The sequence below is a fragment of the Danio rerio genome, chromosome 3 (assembly GCF_049306965.1).
Source record: "Danio rerio strain Tuebingen ecotype United States chromosome 3, GRCz12tu, whole genome shotgun sequence".
Taxonomy (NCBI): Eukaryota; Metazoa; Chordata; class Actinopteri; order Cypriniformes; family Danionidae; genus Danio; species Danio rerio.
The window spans coordinates 23,648,935-23,667,223 of NC_133178.1; the positions used below are offsets into that span (position 1 = coordinate 23,648,935).

Below are 18,289 nucleotides of genomic sequence, written 5' to 3' on the forward strand. Positions count from 1 at the left end.
ACACCCACTCACCTGGAGTTGGTCATGTCCGTCTGTCCTCCTTGGCTTTTTTCCAGGCCCAGTTTTGTGAAGATCCCGACCAGCACCATGATGGCTACCACTCCACATATTATATAGACGATCATGTGAGTGCGATCTCGATCTGGTTCCTCCTGGACATCGGTCACCGGAGCCGCCGGCTTGCCTGTATTGGCCCACACCGGAGTGTCATAGTTAGAACAAGACGTCTGATCCAGACTGTGGACCTTAAACTGGCAGCAAAATCGATAGTAGCAGGAGCCGCAGCAGAACAGGTAGATTCCTGCGTTACAGTTAAACGGGGGATCCCATTGGCCCATCACGTCATAGTAACCCCAACAACGGCTCCCGGCTGCTGGAATTTCTTCCGGTTCTGATCCCGGGGTCGCAAGCGTGACCTCAGGGGCGCCAGACGGCGCAGCCGTCCGGTTGGTGGCTTGCACACCTGTGCTGGCAGTGTTGGATTTTTGACCATAGGAAACATAGCTCAACAGCCAAACTGCAGTCAACAAATTGAAAAACAGGTGTGAGGATGCCATGATCCTCTTCGAGTAATCCCTCAATGTGTATTCCAGGATGCAACAGCGCCACAGGGGACAGTTAAAACCAGTGGAGTTTAGTTAAATTGAACCAAATTTGCTGAGGTGTTCTGTCTCCAAGTTTAGAGCAGGTTTAATGCTGACTTGTTGTCCGGCGAGCTGATACAGGAAAAGCAGCCCCCATCAGGGAGTGAGACGGAGAGCACTTCAGCACACAACACGCTGGCTGTTGTCATCACTACAGGGAGAGAGCGAGAGAGAGAGCAAGATTCCTCCCCTTTGGAGAGACTCCAAATTCGAGGATCTCACCCCAAGACAAACTATTTCGTGGCCCAAGAAAGAAAAAAATAACAGCACTTGGTGTAATTCCAACTCAGAAGCCTGAAGGAATCACGCCGTTAGACTCAAGCCTTATCCGTAATCTTTGTCCCACTGAACATTGTGTGACGCCTCACACTACAGTTTGGAGGTATTCCACAAGTCATTCTCAGCTTTTAGCACTGTTCAGTTCTCAGAGGAATATCTGTTGTTCTTCAGTCCTCCAGATGATTTTGTTGTTTTTCACGATCAGGGTGTCTTCCTTCTGCTCAGTTCGGTCCCCTGTGACAAAACAACAAACATGCCGTCATACAATCTAGTTCTAGGTCATGATTTAAAAAAAAAATGTGATTAAAGATTATTGGAATTGGCATTATTTTAGTTAATTTATGTATATTTTCAGTCAAATATAGTCATTTTTATATAAATGTTTGCAATATTTGTGGACACATTTAAAAATATATTGTCACAATTGATTTTGATGGTCTGTTTGTTGAATATAAGTTACATTGCATCTACATGCCAACTAATTCTCAATAGATTATAAGTAGACTGTTAGGTTGGTGTTAGGGTTAGTGTGAGTTGACATGTACTTGCAAAGTTTCTTATAGTCAGTTAAATGTCTGTTGAAGGAGCAATATCAACAAATATTAAGCTTACAGTCTATTAATACTCAAATGGACCATCAAAATAAAGTGTTACTAAATGTATAAATATATATATATATATATATATATATATATATATATATATATATATATATATATATATATATATATATATATATATATATATATAAATGTTAACCCATAAAGGGATAGTTCACCCAAAATGTTTTAACTAATTACCTTTGACTTGTTCCAAATCTGTTTCTTGTTGAACGCAAAGATATTTTCAAAAAAGCTAAAACCCAATAGTTACCAGTTTCCAGCAACCTATAATATATTTTCATTTGAGTTCAATAGACGGAAGAAACTCAAACAAGTTTGGAACAAGCAAATGGGTGAATAAATTATATCCAAATTTTCCATTTTGGATGTACTATCCCTTTTAAATCTCATAATGTACAATATCACATATTGTTTTTCAGTGGATTGCTTTTGATTAATGGCCGAAACACTAATTCTTATTAACTGTGGTTGTGCTGATCTGCTGAACTCTATTCTGTGTGTGAGTATGCAGCTGTATCTCACATTGGCCACTTTTGATCAGATATTCTGTCTTGTTCACACACTCTCTCCACTCCTCGCTTGCTCACAAACACACTTGCAGTCCCCGCAGGAAAAAGTAATCACAAATGAGATCTCTTTAACATCTCCATTCTCTCTTCTAGACCACAATCTCTATTAAAAGGAGAGCGTCTGCTGCTGAGACGCTTCAGGAGAGTTGAGATAGAGATCTCAATAGTCTCAAACTGTGCTCTGAATTGAGCAAGACATCAAAGTATGAAATTTCAGAATGAAAACCTTGTACTTGTTACATGCCGTAGATGTTATTAGTAAGATCTCTGCGTGTTTTTTCAATTAAACAAAAAATGAGAAGATCTTAAATAACAAAATCTGAAATTTCAATATAATTTCAAATTAATTTGTTGTCCATATCAAAATGACTTGAGCTATACCATGCGAAAAAAAAAAGTTTGCTGATTATTCCTCCAAATATATTTTAAGAGAAATGTCTGAGAAAAAAACACCAAAATTATTACAATTTTAACTAAAGTGTTGAACTATCTGAGAAATCAACTAGGCACATTATTCTTCTTTATTTCTTTAAAGAAATTTTAGGAGAAACATCTGAGACCAAACACACAAAGTCAGCCATTTCAATATGAGCTCAAACTCATTTATCATCTAAATTAGAGACATATATGCTACTCTATTCATATTTTAATTCACTTTTCATTGACACTGTAGAAGATATTTGACCAAAGACACCAAAGTAAGCAATTCAAAATAAACTTGAACTAATTTCTCATCCAAATCAAAACTATTCAATATAGATATCCAAATTACATGTTTTAATATCTCCCAAAAACATTTTAGGTATTAACAAATGACAACAGTTACCAATGTCTGCCAATTTAGACTCATTTCACATTAAAATGATCTAAGTCGCAATATTCACTTTCTTCATTAGTTCTTCCACTTTCTGTTTATTTCTCTAAAAATATCAGGAGAAGCATCTGAAGACACTAAAAAGACACCAAAAGTTTATCATTTTAAACTCATCCACTTTGTGTATTCCTCCAAAAATAAATAATAAAACATCTGAGACAGAAGACACCAAAGTCTGCCATTTCCAACTCAAACTCGAGGAGAATAATCTCAGACACAAGACACAAATGTCCATAATTGCAAACTCTAAATTGAAATAACCTGAGCTAGATGCACTGTACAGAATTTGGTTTGCTTTCTGTTTATTCAAGCAAAGTTTCTACTCAATCACCAGTAAGTAACAAGTCTCCAGAGCTACAACACAACACATTTTCTAGTTTGGGCTTTTTTTGGAAGGGAGTTGGGGGTTCTTGTTGTTGTTTTTGTTTTCTGGCATTTTGCTGCAGTTTCAACTCCTTGCTTTGCTGTCTTCTAAACCTACCACACACACACACACATGCACACAAAGAAAAAAAAAGAGGATCTCAGCACTACGGCTCCATATTTTCTCCAGTTTGAAACCCCCCACAAAAGCACAAACACTCACACACACACACTCACACGTTAAAAGACACAACAGCACACCTAATCCAGCTCCTGAAGCACCTGATCTAAGCTCTATGCCTGTCTTTCTCCATGTGGAAGCACGGTTGCAGATGCACACGTCTCAGAATGCAACAGATCAGCTTCCTACAACCGAGGAAATGCTTCTGAAGCGTAGAATCTGAATCCATCGGCTTACCCATACGCTGTTTATGAAAACAGGCATACTGTATATTGATATATGTATAGGATTGTTATAGATATATCTCCATATGTATGTGTTTTCACTGGAGGCTCTGAAGAAGTTCTCCTCAGAAAAAAAGAGAAAAAGTGACAGTGGATGATGACAGATGAGTGAGGAAGACCAACAGATGGCAGGTAATCTTTATTCTCCTCAGTTTTTTCGTCCCAGTGCATTCCCGTTCCTCCGTTCCCAGCCGTGTTCCAGGGATGGTGTGTTCCCGTGTGGAGTCAGGAACGAATGATAGTTGCTTGCGCTCCTTCTCTCTTTCTCTCTCCCTCCCTCTCCCTCTCTCTCTCTCTCTCTCTCTCACTCAGTTTGTCTCGTGAGCGAATGAGCGTATCTCGTTTGCTGGCTCGCCCCCCTCTCTCTTTTCCTCTCTGTCATTGACACCTTCTCCCTCCTTTGTCCCATGTTTTGTTCTCACTGTTCAAAAATATTCCTGTCGTTTCCCCCTGTTTCTGTCTCTTTCTGTTTCAGCCATATGTTTACCTGCTCTCACTGTCTCCACAACCTGCAATCTGCTCTCTTTTTTTTTTTTTTTTTTGTGCGCCTGTTTTTCATTGCGGCTCTCTCTTTCCATCTCTCCCGAACTGAAAACCAAATCTTATGGTTCAACAGATGACTGCAGCAGTGTTTACTGAGACAGCAGGGCACAGATCTGTGCGTGTGTGTGGCAAGCGTACAGCGCTCTTTTGGGGTTTGGCTGAGATGATGGGCAGAAAGCAGCAGGGGATTAACGCAATGGAAGGATCACGGAGAGGAAGGAACAAGAAATATGGACTCACAAAAGAGTCAGTAGTGTACACTCTAAAAAATGAGGGCTATTGCAAAGCAATTCTTGTGTAAAATGGGCCAACCTAACTCCTGGGTTATTTTTTCAATTAAATTAGTAAGACCAAATTTAGCCCAATGTTTGGGTTAGTCCATATTTTGCCCTATTTGGGTTTAAATAACCCAGCATTTTATAGAGCAGTGGTACCCAACCTTTTTATCACAGTGGACCGGTCAACACTTGACAATTTTACTGTGGACAGGGGGCAGTGGTTCGTAGGTTGCTAGTCGACTATCAACTGTTTTCTCAGAGGATGACAAGCTGACAAAACATTGCTGTCACTCTGATACAAGTTTTATTTATGGAGAAAATGACTAAGCACTGCGGTGTTTGGTGTTTTGTGTTTGTCTGTGATATTTAGTCTACCGATATGTGTATAGTCCATACAAGCTGAAGCTGATCGGTCAGTTCTTGTCTCGTGACTAGTAGTGCATTCATTCAACTGGGTGCATTGCACAGGCAGCGCACATCCGTTGAAAATAAAAAACTTACGCAAACTCTAGAAAAGACGCGATATGCAAACTGCCTTTAAAAGGCTGCCGTCATTCATGATCTCCAGCAGTTGATCTTTTTGCACCGACATACTGGTTTCACATGATTTATTGACAAATAGGTATCTTTGGCAGTTCATGGGTTCGTCACTGGGCCTTTTCCCCTCAGCAAAGAAACTTTCTAAAGATGTCTGTTTATAACTCATTTTGTCGCTTGTGGGTTCAATTTGGGATGCAAGCGATAGAATGCGGTCATTTTTAAAATAAAAGATTTTCTAAATAAAAGATCATTCAGACTCAAAAACAACAGAAATAATTAATAATTCCTTATGCGGCCCGGTACCAATTGAAGCTTATTTATAAACTAATTTCGAGAGGATCACATGCTTATGATTGACTACGGCCGGTCTCGCATTAGCTATCATATCATTTACCAATCAAAATGTATATAAACAACCAGATTTTCTTACCTTCGCCTTAAAGAATCCACTCATATGAGTGAAGTCAACATGTTCTCCTCGTGCTTGCGTGTGTTTCCCTGGGTACTTCCCTGGGTTTCCTACCACAGTCCAAAGACATTTAGTATAAGTGAATTAAACAAACTAAATTGGCACAGTATATGAGTGGTTTTAATACTGCCCATTCACCTCATAAACATATGCTGTATAACTGGCGGTTCATTCCATCGTGGCAACCCCTAATAACCAAGGAATAGGCAGAAGAAACAAATTCAGGGAAGCTGAGCTCAGACTTACCTCTCTCCCAATAAAATCGGAGGAATCCCCAGGCTTAAGGATCTTCTGAGCTCAGGGCTCTCTCCTGACTCTGAGACAGCATGCCAAAGCACACTTTATAATCAATAATCAGCTAAGTGTGATCTCTTGAAATTTGTATACACTTACTGGTTACTTTTCCTCTTCAACTGTTTGTTGACAGAAATGTCTAATCATCAGAATGGAGAAGACAGGTGATTTAAATGGACATTTACTGATCGTTCACTTGTTCCAAACCTGTTATTTAGATATTTTGAAGAAAGCTGTAATAATTGACTTCCACAGTATTTGTTTTCCCTGTTATGGATGTCAAAGAGTATTGGTTTTCCACTTTTTTTTCAAAATAGCAGATTTTGCGTTCAACAGAATAAAGAAACTCAATAAGGGTTTGGAAGTGCTTGAGGTATAGTAAATGGTAAATTTTCTTTTTTGGTTGCACATTTCTTTTTTAACAACCATTCGTCTGACATTTTATTTCTAAACTTTGTTTATATGTACAAGAATCAACAATTACCTTCTTTTACAATCACATTAAACTGAGCACAGTGTTTAGCAGATATTTAACTCTAAAAGTGGTCAACACAACATCAGGTCTTACTATTACAGGTAACTTTAACTACTATTTACTTGCATCAAAAAAATAAATGCAATGTACCTAATGTGTTCATGTATTGCAGAACACTTCTGTTGTTCTTGGGGGATACGGGTATGTTTATGGACAGGTTTGGTGGTATGGGTAGTTTTAAATGGGATAAGGTGTAAGGTATAGTCAAAAGTGTAATGACAAATGTATTTACAGAAAGAAAACAGATGTAATTACATGCAGGTATTTAATCAATCATAAGTACATTGTAAAAATATGTATTTACACAATAAGTACATTGTAACAAATTATTATTTTCATTCTAAGTACAAATTAGTTAAGGCCACTTAATATAAAGTAGAAATCAAATTCACTTTACAAAAATGTATTCACAAGCACATTTTCAAGCCACTCAGCTGTAAAGGTCCTGTACAATATATATTTTTAGATGTTAGCATCAGAATTGTTCATTTTTAAGATATCTATAAGCTAGTGCGCTCCAAAACGGTGACAAAATTCATATTTGGAAGATATAAAACCGATATAAACATGTAAAGGTAGCAGTCTGTCACTTCTGCCTGAACGGATCAATGGTTTTATTGACGTCACCTCATATTTCAGTTTCTCATCAAATCATAACTGCTCTAGTATTTGACCCGCCACTTTAATACACTTCTCATTTGCTTTTCATTTGATGCACTAGAGCTTAACCACTCCAGAACGGTGAAAAACCAAACACTATTGGTTGTTTTTTTTAAGGGGAGGAGCTCCACTATAACCCACCCTCTCTTTGTGTTACATCAAACACTGAATAAAAATGCATATCTCAAAGCACGTCAAGGGACCTTTAATAAACTAGAGAAAACTGGATAACCAACAAATAAGCTACTGTACATCCCTTATAGTGTCTCTTGTTAACGTGATATGAAAAGTAAAATGTATCATGAACAATGCAGAAATAAAGGTACAGTAGTTAAATATTTCTAATAACCATGTTTATAACTGACATTTTGGGAGGCTGGGTTTAAATGTGCTTCACTGTCATGAATATACAGTCATCATTTGTAAAAGGTCATGATAACAACAGTTTTGGTGAGATTCACCTAATGAGAGCTAGAACAAGAAAGGAAAATAAATGAGGTCAACTAAAGAACAACAGGAACAGAGGGAGAATGAGAGATTTATTTGCATATATGATAATGTTTTCGCGGAGTGTTGTGGTTGCCGTTGGCTTCGTGAGCTCTGATTTCTTTTAAATATTTCTGACTCATTGAAACGGGCTGATCTGTAGAGCTGATGTTTCAGAAAACAGGCCACAGCCAACGGCGGCGGCGAGTGTGGAAAAAAAAACCAAGCCCGAGTCTGGCCACGGGGAATCATCTCACGCCATCCAAAGTCTACCCGCTTTTGATCACATTGTCAAAATGATTTTGGGAGTACGCTTCATGAGAAAACGCTTTTAAAGTTTGTCTACCTCAGAATGTGACATTTAACTCAAATGTGTTATTCCTTTTGTAGCTTATTGTAAAATTCACAAGCAATTTCTTAGTTTTATTTATTAAAGCCTTTTGTTTTTATTAGTTTTACAAAACATTGAAGGTGTTCTCTGTAAACTGTAGCCATGACTTTGGTTGTTTACCTGCTGTTCTCCATTTTTTTTCTCCTGCACAGCCTCTTCATACTCAAAGTCATTCTCCGGGTCTTCTCTCCAGCTCTGTGTTTTTGAATTATTGCTGTGGTGCAGCAGACAAGCAGCACCACAGGGAAGGAACGGATGAGTCCAGAGGTCTTGTGGGAGAAATAAGGGGCAATGAGCGTTCAGGCCGGGGGAAACTTATCTTTAATCATTTCAGAATCAGATACACTCTCTCTCTGTCTCTCTCTCTCTCTCTCTCTCTCTCTCTCGCTCTCTCTCTCTCTCTCGCTCTCTTTCTCTCTCTCGCTCTCTCTCTCTCTCGCTCTCGCTCCGGACTGATCATGCCATTCCTCTTCTAAATGGAGGCAAGTGGCCTTGGATAAACCCATGTACCCATTTGCTTCATGTTTATCGGTCTGTTTGGTTCATCTCTTCTAGAATCTGAATATTATAGACCTGTGATTTGCTGTGGAAGAGCTTTAATTGGTAGTTATTAAGTTATAAAAAAAACAATTATTAGTGATTATGAAGATAAACTGGTGATTATTGGTGTGCCTTATATGAAAATTGAAGGATTCGGATTTATACCTTCCAATCCATCTCAGCATGGATCAACAATTATCCTTTTCTTATCATCTTGTTGTTTGTTTAAAATCAGCTCATATAAATCGTTTGCAACCCTTACCTTAAAACAAAGGTGGTGATGGTACTTCTCTGTTGACGTCAGATGAAGACTTCATTCACAATATTCTCAACCATGCCCCTCTTACCGCTAGTTTGCTATGAGGGAATGATGTGCAAAAAAAAGCCCCAAAATACTAATCATGTTGTATCAGAGTTTATGTTAATGACTAGACATATATACTACACTGACTACATTGTCAGTGGGCGCCGTCTTTCAGAAAGTCATGTACTTTTGGTCTGGAACAACATTGTGGTGAGTACATTGAAACAGCACTTATTTCAGATAAACTACAACGTTTATTCATAATTCAAATGACGCACAGTCTCAGATGGGTGAAGTGGGGTATATTTAAGTTATTAGTTTTATTCATAGACTATTTATGAATATTTTATCTCAATAAAAAATTTTTTTAGATATTTTAAATTCTCTATATATTTATTTCTTTTTTTATAAGTTTGTTCTTTTGTTCAGTTCAGTTTAAGTCATTTTTGCAGGCTAGTTCAATTTTTTTTTCAGGCCACAATACCAGATTTCATGAAAGTAGTTTATGTTTATCATATTTTATTTTTATTTCCTTTTAGATGATTTTCAGTAATGAAAATTGTCTACAAAAAAGCGTCTTATTAAATCATTTTCGCCTTGATTATTTAATTATTATAATTTTTAAAATTATTTATTTCTTTGACAATTAACTACATCAATCTAGTGACTACATTGAGCCAATTAATTTAAATTAATTCATTCATTCTCCTTTGACTTAGTCTCTTTATTTATCCGGGGTCGTCACAGCAGAATGAATTGCCAACTTATCCAGCATATTTTACACAGCCGATGTCCCTCCAGCTGCAACCCAGTACTGGCAAACACCCATACAGTCTCAGATGGGTCCATTGGGGTACATTTAAGATTAAACCTTTATTATATGCTGTTATTTATATGCTGTTTATGAATATTTGATCTCAGTAAAATATTTTTATATATATGTTTTATTCTCAGTATATTTGTAATTTTTCTCAATAAGTTTGTTTTTCAGTTAAGTCATTTTACTGTAACAGACTATATCAAATTTTATTTTTTAATATTTAAAAAAAAAATTTTTCAGGCCGCATTTCTAGATTTCAAGCAAGTAGTTTTTGTTCATCAAATTTTATTTTTATTTTAATTTAGATGCATTCAGTTAATAAAAACTGTCTACAAGCCTCCTTTTAAATCTTTTTTGCCTCTGATACTGCTTCTTATTTATTTTTTCTTATTTATTTTTTATTGCTTATTTTAATTAATTTATTTAACAATCCACTACATCAATGTGATGACTGCATCGAGTAATTGAAATTCATTCTCCTTCGGCTTAGTCCCTTTATTCATCAGGGGTCACCACCACAGAATGAACCGCAAACAGCCACAACCCAGCACTGGGAAACACCCATACACTGTTGCATTCATACACATACAGCCAATTTAGCTTATTCAATTCACCTATAGTGCATGTCTTTGGTGGAAACCGGAGCACCCAAAGAAAACCCACACAAACATGAGCAGAACATGCAAACTCCACACAAAAGTGCCAACTGGTCCAGCCCGGACTTGAACCAGTGACTTACTTGCTATTAGGCGATAATGCTACCCACTGAGCCATCATGCCGCTCATTAATTAGTTAATTCATAATTAGTTTCAATGTGTTTGGTTTTTGGGCAGCACAGTGGCGCAGTGGGTAGTACGTTCGCCTCACTGCAAGAAGGTCACTGTTTTGAGCCTTGGCTCAGTTGATGTTTCTGTGTGGAGTTTGCATGTTCTCCCTGTGTTTGTGTGGGTTTCCTCCGGGTGCTTCAGTTTCCCCCACAAGTCCAGAGACATGCGTTATAGGCGAATTGGGTATGCTAAATTGTCCGTAGTGTATGTTGGTGTATGAATGTTTCCCAGTGATGGGTTGCAGCTGGAAGGGCATCCACTGCGTAAAACATAAGCTGGATAAGTTGGCGATTCATTCCACTGTGGTGACCCCAGATTAATAAAGGGACTAAGCTGAAAATAAAATGAATGAATGAATGAATGAGATTTGGCTCACAGCAGTGCATCAGAATTGCAATCACTTTTATTTCTCTCATATATTTTCAAATCCCAACAACTTCGATGCTTCATCTTTTCACCTCCACCAATGCCTCCCCCTCATTCTGTTTGTCAGGAGCTGTCAGTCAGTATAAATTACTTTTGACTCCTAGTCCAGAAGGGAAAAGCCTGTGGGGGGAGGGGTTAGTTTTGTTTTACAAGAATAAAAAAGTGACAGATCAAAAACAAAGACAGAAAAAAAGCTGATCACTTGACTGTGATATTCGAAACAGAGATTGAATATTCAATTCACATATAGCGCATGTCTTTGGACTTTTGGGGAAACTGGGGCACCCGGAGGAAACACTGGCCAACACGGGGAGAACATGCAAACTCCACACAGGCCTTCTTGCTGTGAGGTGACAGTGCAAACCACTGAGCTACTGTGTCGCCCTTCGTATAAATATGTAGAATAAAATACATTTCATAGAAACAATGAGCATTTTGCAGTTTTAGAATGATTCAAAAGCCATTTATATCTTTCATCATTATTTATTTTTAATGAAAACAACACGGCTGGGATATTTTTAGCTAGAGTTCTGTCAGATTTAGCTCGTGAGACAAAAATACCAAACCCAAAGTGGTGGAGTCACTCTATACCACCTATTGATTTGTTCCACAGGTCTAGATCTTGTTGCCCTTCCATTTATGTCTGAAAAAAGAATGACCTAGATTCAGTCTGTGTTCTATGATGTGTGTATTGCAGTATGCCTTGTGTATTGCGATGGTGGTCATGTGTTTATGAAGGCAGATTTTAACAATTCTGTTCATTTAATTCTGTCTCATGTAAAATCAATGTTGAAACCCTATCTACTTTCTTAATAGCTTGTCATATTGTGAATACTTCATATTACAATGTTGTTGTTTTTGTTTTTTCTCAGAGCTCATTCATTCATTCATTTTATTTTCTACTTAGTCCCTTTATTAATCTAGGGTCACCACAGTGGAATGAACTGCCAACTTATCTAGCATATGTTTTACGCAGTGGGTGCCCTTCCAGCTGCAACCCATGACTGGGAAATCTCAGGGCTCAATGCTATACAATATTTTATAGTCACTGAAAATTTACTACATTTTTTAAGGTAAATGGTTGTAAACCATTTTTGTGAGATGAATTTAAGCAAACAAATTAAGTTAAACATTACTAAATTGAATTAGTTTGTTTAAATTAAGCCCATACACATTGTTTGCAACCATTTACCTTAAAAAAATTTATTAAATCCAAATTCTCATTGCTTTTGACTTATTTCATTACACGTGTAATTTTCTAATCTTACAAATATGAAGTTTTACATCAGTAAAGTGTCATTAATAAAACAAGAACAATAATAAAACAACAGAAATAACCTGAAATGAAGATACAAATAAAATAAATAAATAGTACTTTTGGTTATTTAAAATTTAAAATAAAAAAAACTTTCAAGGTGTTCAAGTACAGAAAATAAATAATCTAATGTCAAATATTATTGTATAGTCCTCATCATATTAATTAAACAGAATAATCATTGCTAAAGCTACAAATGTTTACAGACATTCACACATACAGCTGGTAAATTATATTTATATTCTTTTTTCAAGACATTCATTTTGTTTTTTGTTGCATTTAACAATTAACTCTCAATTCTGATCCATAAAAGAACAATTCAAAAAGTAACTTACAGAATATTTGAACAGTTAACATTTCACTCAGTCATTCATTCATTAATTTTTCGTTGGCTTAGTCCCGTATTATCAGGGGTCGTTACAGCTGAATGAACCACCAACTATTTCAGCATTTTTTTTTATGCAGCAGATGCTCTTGCATTCGCAATTCAGTACTGGGAAACCCCCATACACTCTTGTATTCACACACACATTCATACACTACGATCAATTTATTTACCCAATTCACCTACATTTGAAGTCAGAAATTTTAGCCCCCCTCAATTTTTAGCCCCCCTTTTTATTTTTCCCCCAATTGCTGTTTAACGGAGAGAAGATTTCTAAACAGTAGTTTTAATAACTCATTTCTAATAACTGATTTATTTTATCTTTGCCATGATGACAGTAAAGAATATTTGACTAGATATTTTTCAAGACACTTCTATACAGCTTAAAGTGACATTTAAAGGCTTAACTAGGTTAATTAGGTTAACTAGGCAGGTTAGGGTAATTAGGCAAGTTATTGTAAAAAGATGGTTTGTTCTTTAGACTATTGAAAAAAAATTACTTAAAGGGGCTAATAATTTTGATTTTAAAATGGTGTTTAAAAAATTAAAAACTGCTTTTATTCTAGCCGAAATAAAACAAATAAGACTTTCTCCAGAAGAAAAAATATTATCAGACATGCAGTGAAAATTTCCTTGCTCTGTTAAACATCATTTAAAACATATTTTAAAAAGAGAAAAAAAATCAATCATGTCTTTGGACTGTGGTGTAAACCAGTCTGATCTCACGAGAAAACGTAAGTATTTTACATTTTGCCAGTTTAGTGGCTAATTCGTACGAATTCGTACGAGTTCAGTCGTACGAAATGGCAGATTTTAAAAAGGAGGCATGGCACCTGACCCCACCCCTAACCCCAACCGTCATTGGGGGATAAGCAAATCGTACTAAATTGTACGAATTAGATCGTACGAATTCATACGAATTAGCCACTAAATGAAAAAGTTACGAATTGCCGTGAGATTGTGTTGTGTAAACCGGATCACCCAGAGGAAACCCACATGAACACAGGGAGAACATGCAAACTCCACACAGAAATGCCAACTGGCCCAGCTGGGACTTGAACCAATGATCTTTTTGCTGTGAGGCGACAGTGCTAACCGAGCTAACCACTGAGCCACCGTACTGCCAAATTATGTCATTAATTACTCCTCTTTGGAACAGAAATTAAGATACTTTGAATTTAACAGAGTAATGTGCGGTATAAGAACTCTAGCAGTATGAGAGAATCTCTGAGCAAATCCAAAATATATTCATTTGTGTTCTGAAGATAATTTATGAATTTGGAATTTTCAGTTTTGGGTGAACTATCTTTTTAAAAATGCACTTATGAAGTATTTTTTTTTTAAAATGTTATGTTGTAACTTTTATAATACACATCAATGCAATGTGTTTTTACAGAGAATAAATCCGTTAATTTTAGTGTAATTGCTTGAGAAGTTACAGTATTTTTGTTTTATTTAATTTACGAAATCAAATCAAACAATTTGTATTTTTTACTTATTAAGATTATAAAGTTATGTAATGTTTCCTAGATTATGGTGATTTAATGTATATTAATATACAATATACAGTGTAATATGCAGTGATTTACTATTTTGGTTTAACTAGTCTTTTATTGATGCTGCTTTACAGTTTTTTTTAGTTTACACATTTTTTACAGTATAGGAAGTGGCCAATTTACAATAGACGTAAAACAGTGATACACATCTTATTCTTTCTCAGATGCTTATTTCCACTTAAAGCATAACCAACCAAATGTGTTTGAAAACACTTTCCTAGACATGTTTCATGATGGCCTTGCATTCAGACCTTGTTGTCATTTTGTTGTTGTTTGTTTACAGAAGGCTCTCATTAACTTTTTCTCTTCTTATGAAATGACTTTCCTTTTCAGATGACATCATGTCGTTAAAATGAAGCTCCTTTGTACTTTTTTTCCCTTATTTATCCCAATTTGTCTAGAAAATGTCATTGCAAAGCAAAAATAGACTTTCCAGCTCTTTTACGATGAATCAGTGATGCTGTGTGCATCCGTCCACCTGTTGTCCTTGGCAGCTTTAGGTCTATATTTCAGACTTTCCCCCCATTATGCATAATTTCTACATCCATTTCCTGTTTTTCCTCCATCAGGAACACTCTTTTTGTTTGTTTTGATGTGTTTATGCGCGTGTGTTTCTGTGACATATAATCCCTCATGTTTGTTTCTCCCAGATACGAGTGAGTGCGTGAGATGGATAGACGGAGAAAAGAGAGGATGAAAATGTCTCCAAAATCAAACTCATCCCTCCCTCTCTTTCTCTCTGCCAAATGAGCGCATCTCTCTCCCGATCCTTGCATTCCCTTCAGTTTAAATCCCCAATCACTTTATACATCCATTTCTCATCACTCTTTCTTTCTTGCCTGATGTTCTCCTGCTATTTTTCTCTAATCTATTCCTACTCTCTTTCCTCACCTTGTCATCTGAGAAACAGAGACAAATGGGCAGTAATAGTGACACTTTAATCTGTAGTTTATTCAGCTCATTAAAATATTTATCCAAGACAGACCAATTCATTATTAAAATGCAAATTTAGATTTATAAAAGGCAGTGTGGCTGGCGAAAATAAATAATTATTTAATTCTTCTTGTGCGTGTTTTTGTGTGCTGATTTATGGAGGGGGGGGGGGGTCTGTGGGATTGTTTTGCAGTTTTGTTTTCTTGGTAAAGAAGCCTCAATTCTGAATAGCTTTAGGTTATTAGGTTTAAAGACAGCGTAGGCACTGCCTTTTAAAGAGTTTCTATATTACAGAGTAGTGGCATTAAGCTTTTTAAATGAAAGCAAAGACATATTAGTCAAGTGGTGTAGGTGCATTTTCCACAACTTGTAGGTAATATTTTAGCTTTTTTTTTTTAATTCAGAACCTCCAAATGGGAAAAAAGTTGCTTGAGGTATGAGGTTAGTAAACTAAGGCTTTCAACTATTTTCCCTATTTAGCAATTTGCTAGAGTGATTATTTTGCACTTTAAAGGGGAAGGGAGGTCATGGTTGTGATGAGACATTTCACTCTTTAGTTTTTTGTTGTTTTTTTCCAAAATCTGGGTGAGAACATAGCTAAAGTTCTAACCTTAAAGTCAACCTTGAATCAAAACTGACCTTTTCACTTATTTGCTTTTATAATTAACATTGACAATTTGTTTACCTACCTAATCTACTTTTTAATGAGCACAACTAAGCTCATTTTGCATGGGAAGAGGGTGTTTACAGGTGTCTTTATAAGGCGCACCAAATAAAAGTCTATGTGACTGTAAAGGTCAGAGAGAGAGAGAGAGAGAGAGAGAAAGCAAACTTGGATTGGATTTAGTATAAACGTTGATGTTGTTCTCAGAGGAGAAATGTATTAAAAATATACACTCACCAACATTAAAACTTGGAACTAGAAGGTCTACCTAATTAAGTTGGTGGTGAGTATTTTTCCATCCTTTTATTTATATATGAAAATTTTTATTTTCTTCCCCGCTTCCCTACTGTCCTTTAATAATAAAAAATAATATATATATATATATATATATATATATATATATATATATATATATATATATATATATATATATATATATATATATATATATATATATATATATAGCACAAATATATTTTTTGCTGTGGATACTAACTCATAAGTATGGTTATCAAAATCAGGTGTTATTTTGTATAAATGTAGAACAACTCCAATATAACCTTACTTTAAACAAAAGTTGCACATTGTTACTTTTGACCCCATCAGCAGGGAAGAAAGTAGCACATGGATGAGTCAAAAGTAATACAACAATATTTCAAAGGTTTACTGGCTTAATCATGTTTATTTTAAATTTATCTGACTATGACCTTGTAAATGTTACTGCAAACATATGTTTTCCTTTATTTTTGCAAAAAATATTACCCTAGATTTTTATTTTAAACTTCAGCTTCATCCAATGTTTCAAAAGCAATTTAACATTGCAAATACTCTTTGTTACTATTGGCAATGTGTATTAATTTTAGAAAATATATTAATCAAAACAATGAAAACTCTAAAGTGGAAGTGAAAATTAAGGTTTGTCTATTAGCAGTTGGACATAAACAAGTGTTACTTTTGTCCCCTCAGGAACTCTTGCCATTTAAACCTGATTTACTTTTAAACTGAAAAACTCAGACATTTCAAACTTAAGGATGTGTTATTGCACTAAATAACCTGATTATTAGTGTGACACATGAAAAGAGAAACACATCTTGTAATAAGGAAAAAAGAACTGTTACAATAATTTACTTTGCACATAAAAACTGAAATTGGAAGCTAACCGAAGGACACGATCATCACATGATGTTTGGCAGCTCCACCAAGAAAAAGCAAGGAAAGCAAATGTTGTCAGAGCTTTGAGAAAATCGCTTTGTTACTTTCGCCCCACGTTACTTTTGTCCCCACTCTCCCCTACATTGAAGTGGAAGAAAGAGAGGGGGATATGATCAGGAAAGATTCGCGAGTAGATCTACAGTATTTAAACGCACACTAGGCTATTGGCACTAACATTTTGAGCATTTTTTGTCAGTCAGAATAACAAAAGCTTTCATTTGTTGTGATTCTTAAATTTCAGATAAAAAAAAAAAATCACAATTTTTGTTATTGCTAAAAAATTACTAAATTATTTAATTTTACACTTATAAACTTTAATTTTACACTTATAAAATAATATTTTTAAAACATAACAAAAATTATGATTTTTATTTTTCAATTAATGTTTTTCATAGCTGTACACTATACTCTTTTGCGAATGTTTTTGCTTAAAACAATGATTTTGTGCATTTTCATTATAAATGTATTGCTTCAGCACTTGAGAAGGATTGTCTTCATTACAACGAGTTACTGAATTGTTCCTTTCTTTGGTTTTGGATCTTTTCTTTTTTTTTCTTGCTTTCTTTTTTAAAGGATTGAATGTTCAGTAAGGATTGCATTAAGCATTAAGGTTTGTATGTTCAGTGGAAATAGACCTTTGGGATTTATTACACATACCTGTGAGTTTGGCATGTGCTATGGAGCATGGACATGCCATTGTTCATAATTTACAGACAAAACTTATGCCGCTTAGTTTATTCATGCTGGTTTCATGTTTATGTGCAGTGTGAATTTATTTACCTATCAGGGGCGGATAAGCAAAACCAATAACCAATAAGCAAGGTAAGCAGCCGCTTAGGGCCCTGGGAATTTAGACCAATGCCAAGAAGACCAATGCCATATAGCTTTTTTTTATAAATTTTCTATCATATGTTGTAAAATCTGTCTATTCATTCATTCATTTTCTTTTCGGCTTAGTTCCATTTTAATCAGGGGTTGCAACAGCGGAATGAACCGCCAAGTTATCCAGTATATGTTTTACACAGCGGACCCCCTTCCAGCTGCATCCCATCACTGGGAAACATTCATACATACTCATTCACATACATACACACACTACGGACATCTTAGCTTACCCAATTGACCTATAGCACATGTCTTTGAACTTGTGAGGGAAACCGGAGCACCCAAAGAAAACTCACGCAAACACAGTGAGAACCTGCAAACTCCACACAGAAATGCCAACTGACCCAGCCGAGGCTCGAACCAGCGACCTTCTTGCTGTGAGGTGACAGCGCTACCTACTGTGCCACC

At 35.9% G+C, this 18,289-nt stretch overlaps 1 protein-coding gene across 3 annotated transcripts in view; it reads right to left on the bottom strand.

The window, feature by feature from the left end:
* The window catches only part of LOC100535636 (protein shisa-9), a 121,613-nt gene extending 117,559 nt beyond the window's left edge, over nt 1–4,054 (bottom strand). For all 3 annotated transcript variants that reach the window (XM_009299406.5, XM_017354765.4, XM_073944425.1), the window contains exons 1-2: nt 3,771–4,054; nt 13–1,157 (exon numbers count right to left, since the gene is read on the bottom strand). In XM_009299406.5, coding sequence (XP_009297681.1) covers nt 13–557 — 545 coding nt within the window. In that variant the 5' untranslated portion in view covers nt 558–1,157; nt 3,771–4,054. The remainder of the gene's footprint in view (nt 1–12; nt 1,158–3,770) is intronic.
* Between the last annotated feature and the right edge of the window lie 14,235 nt (nt 4,055–18,289).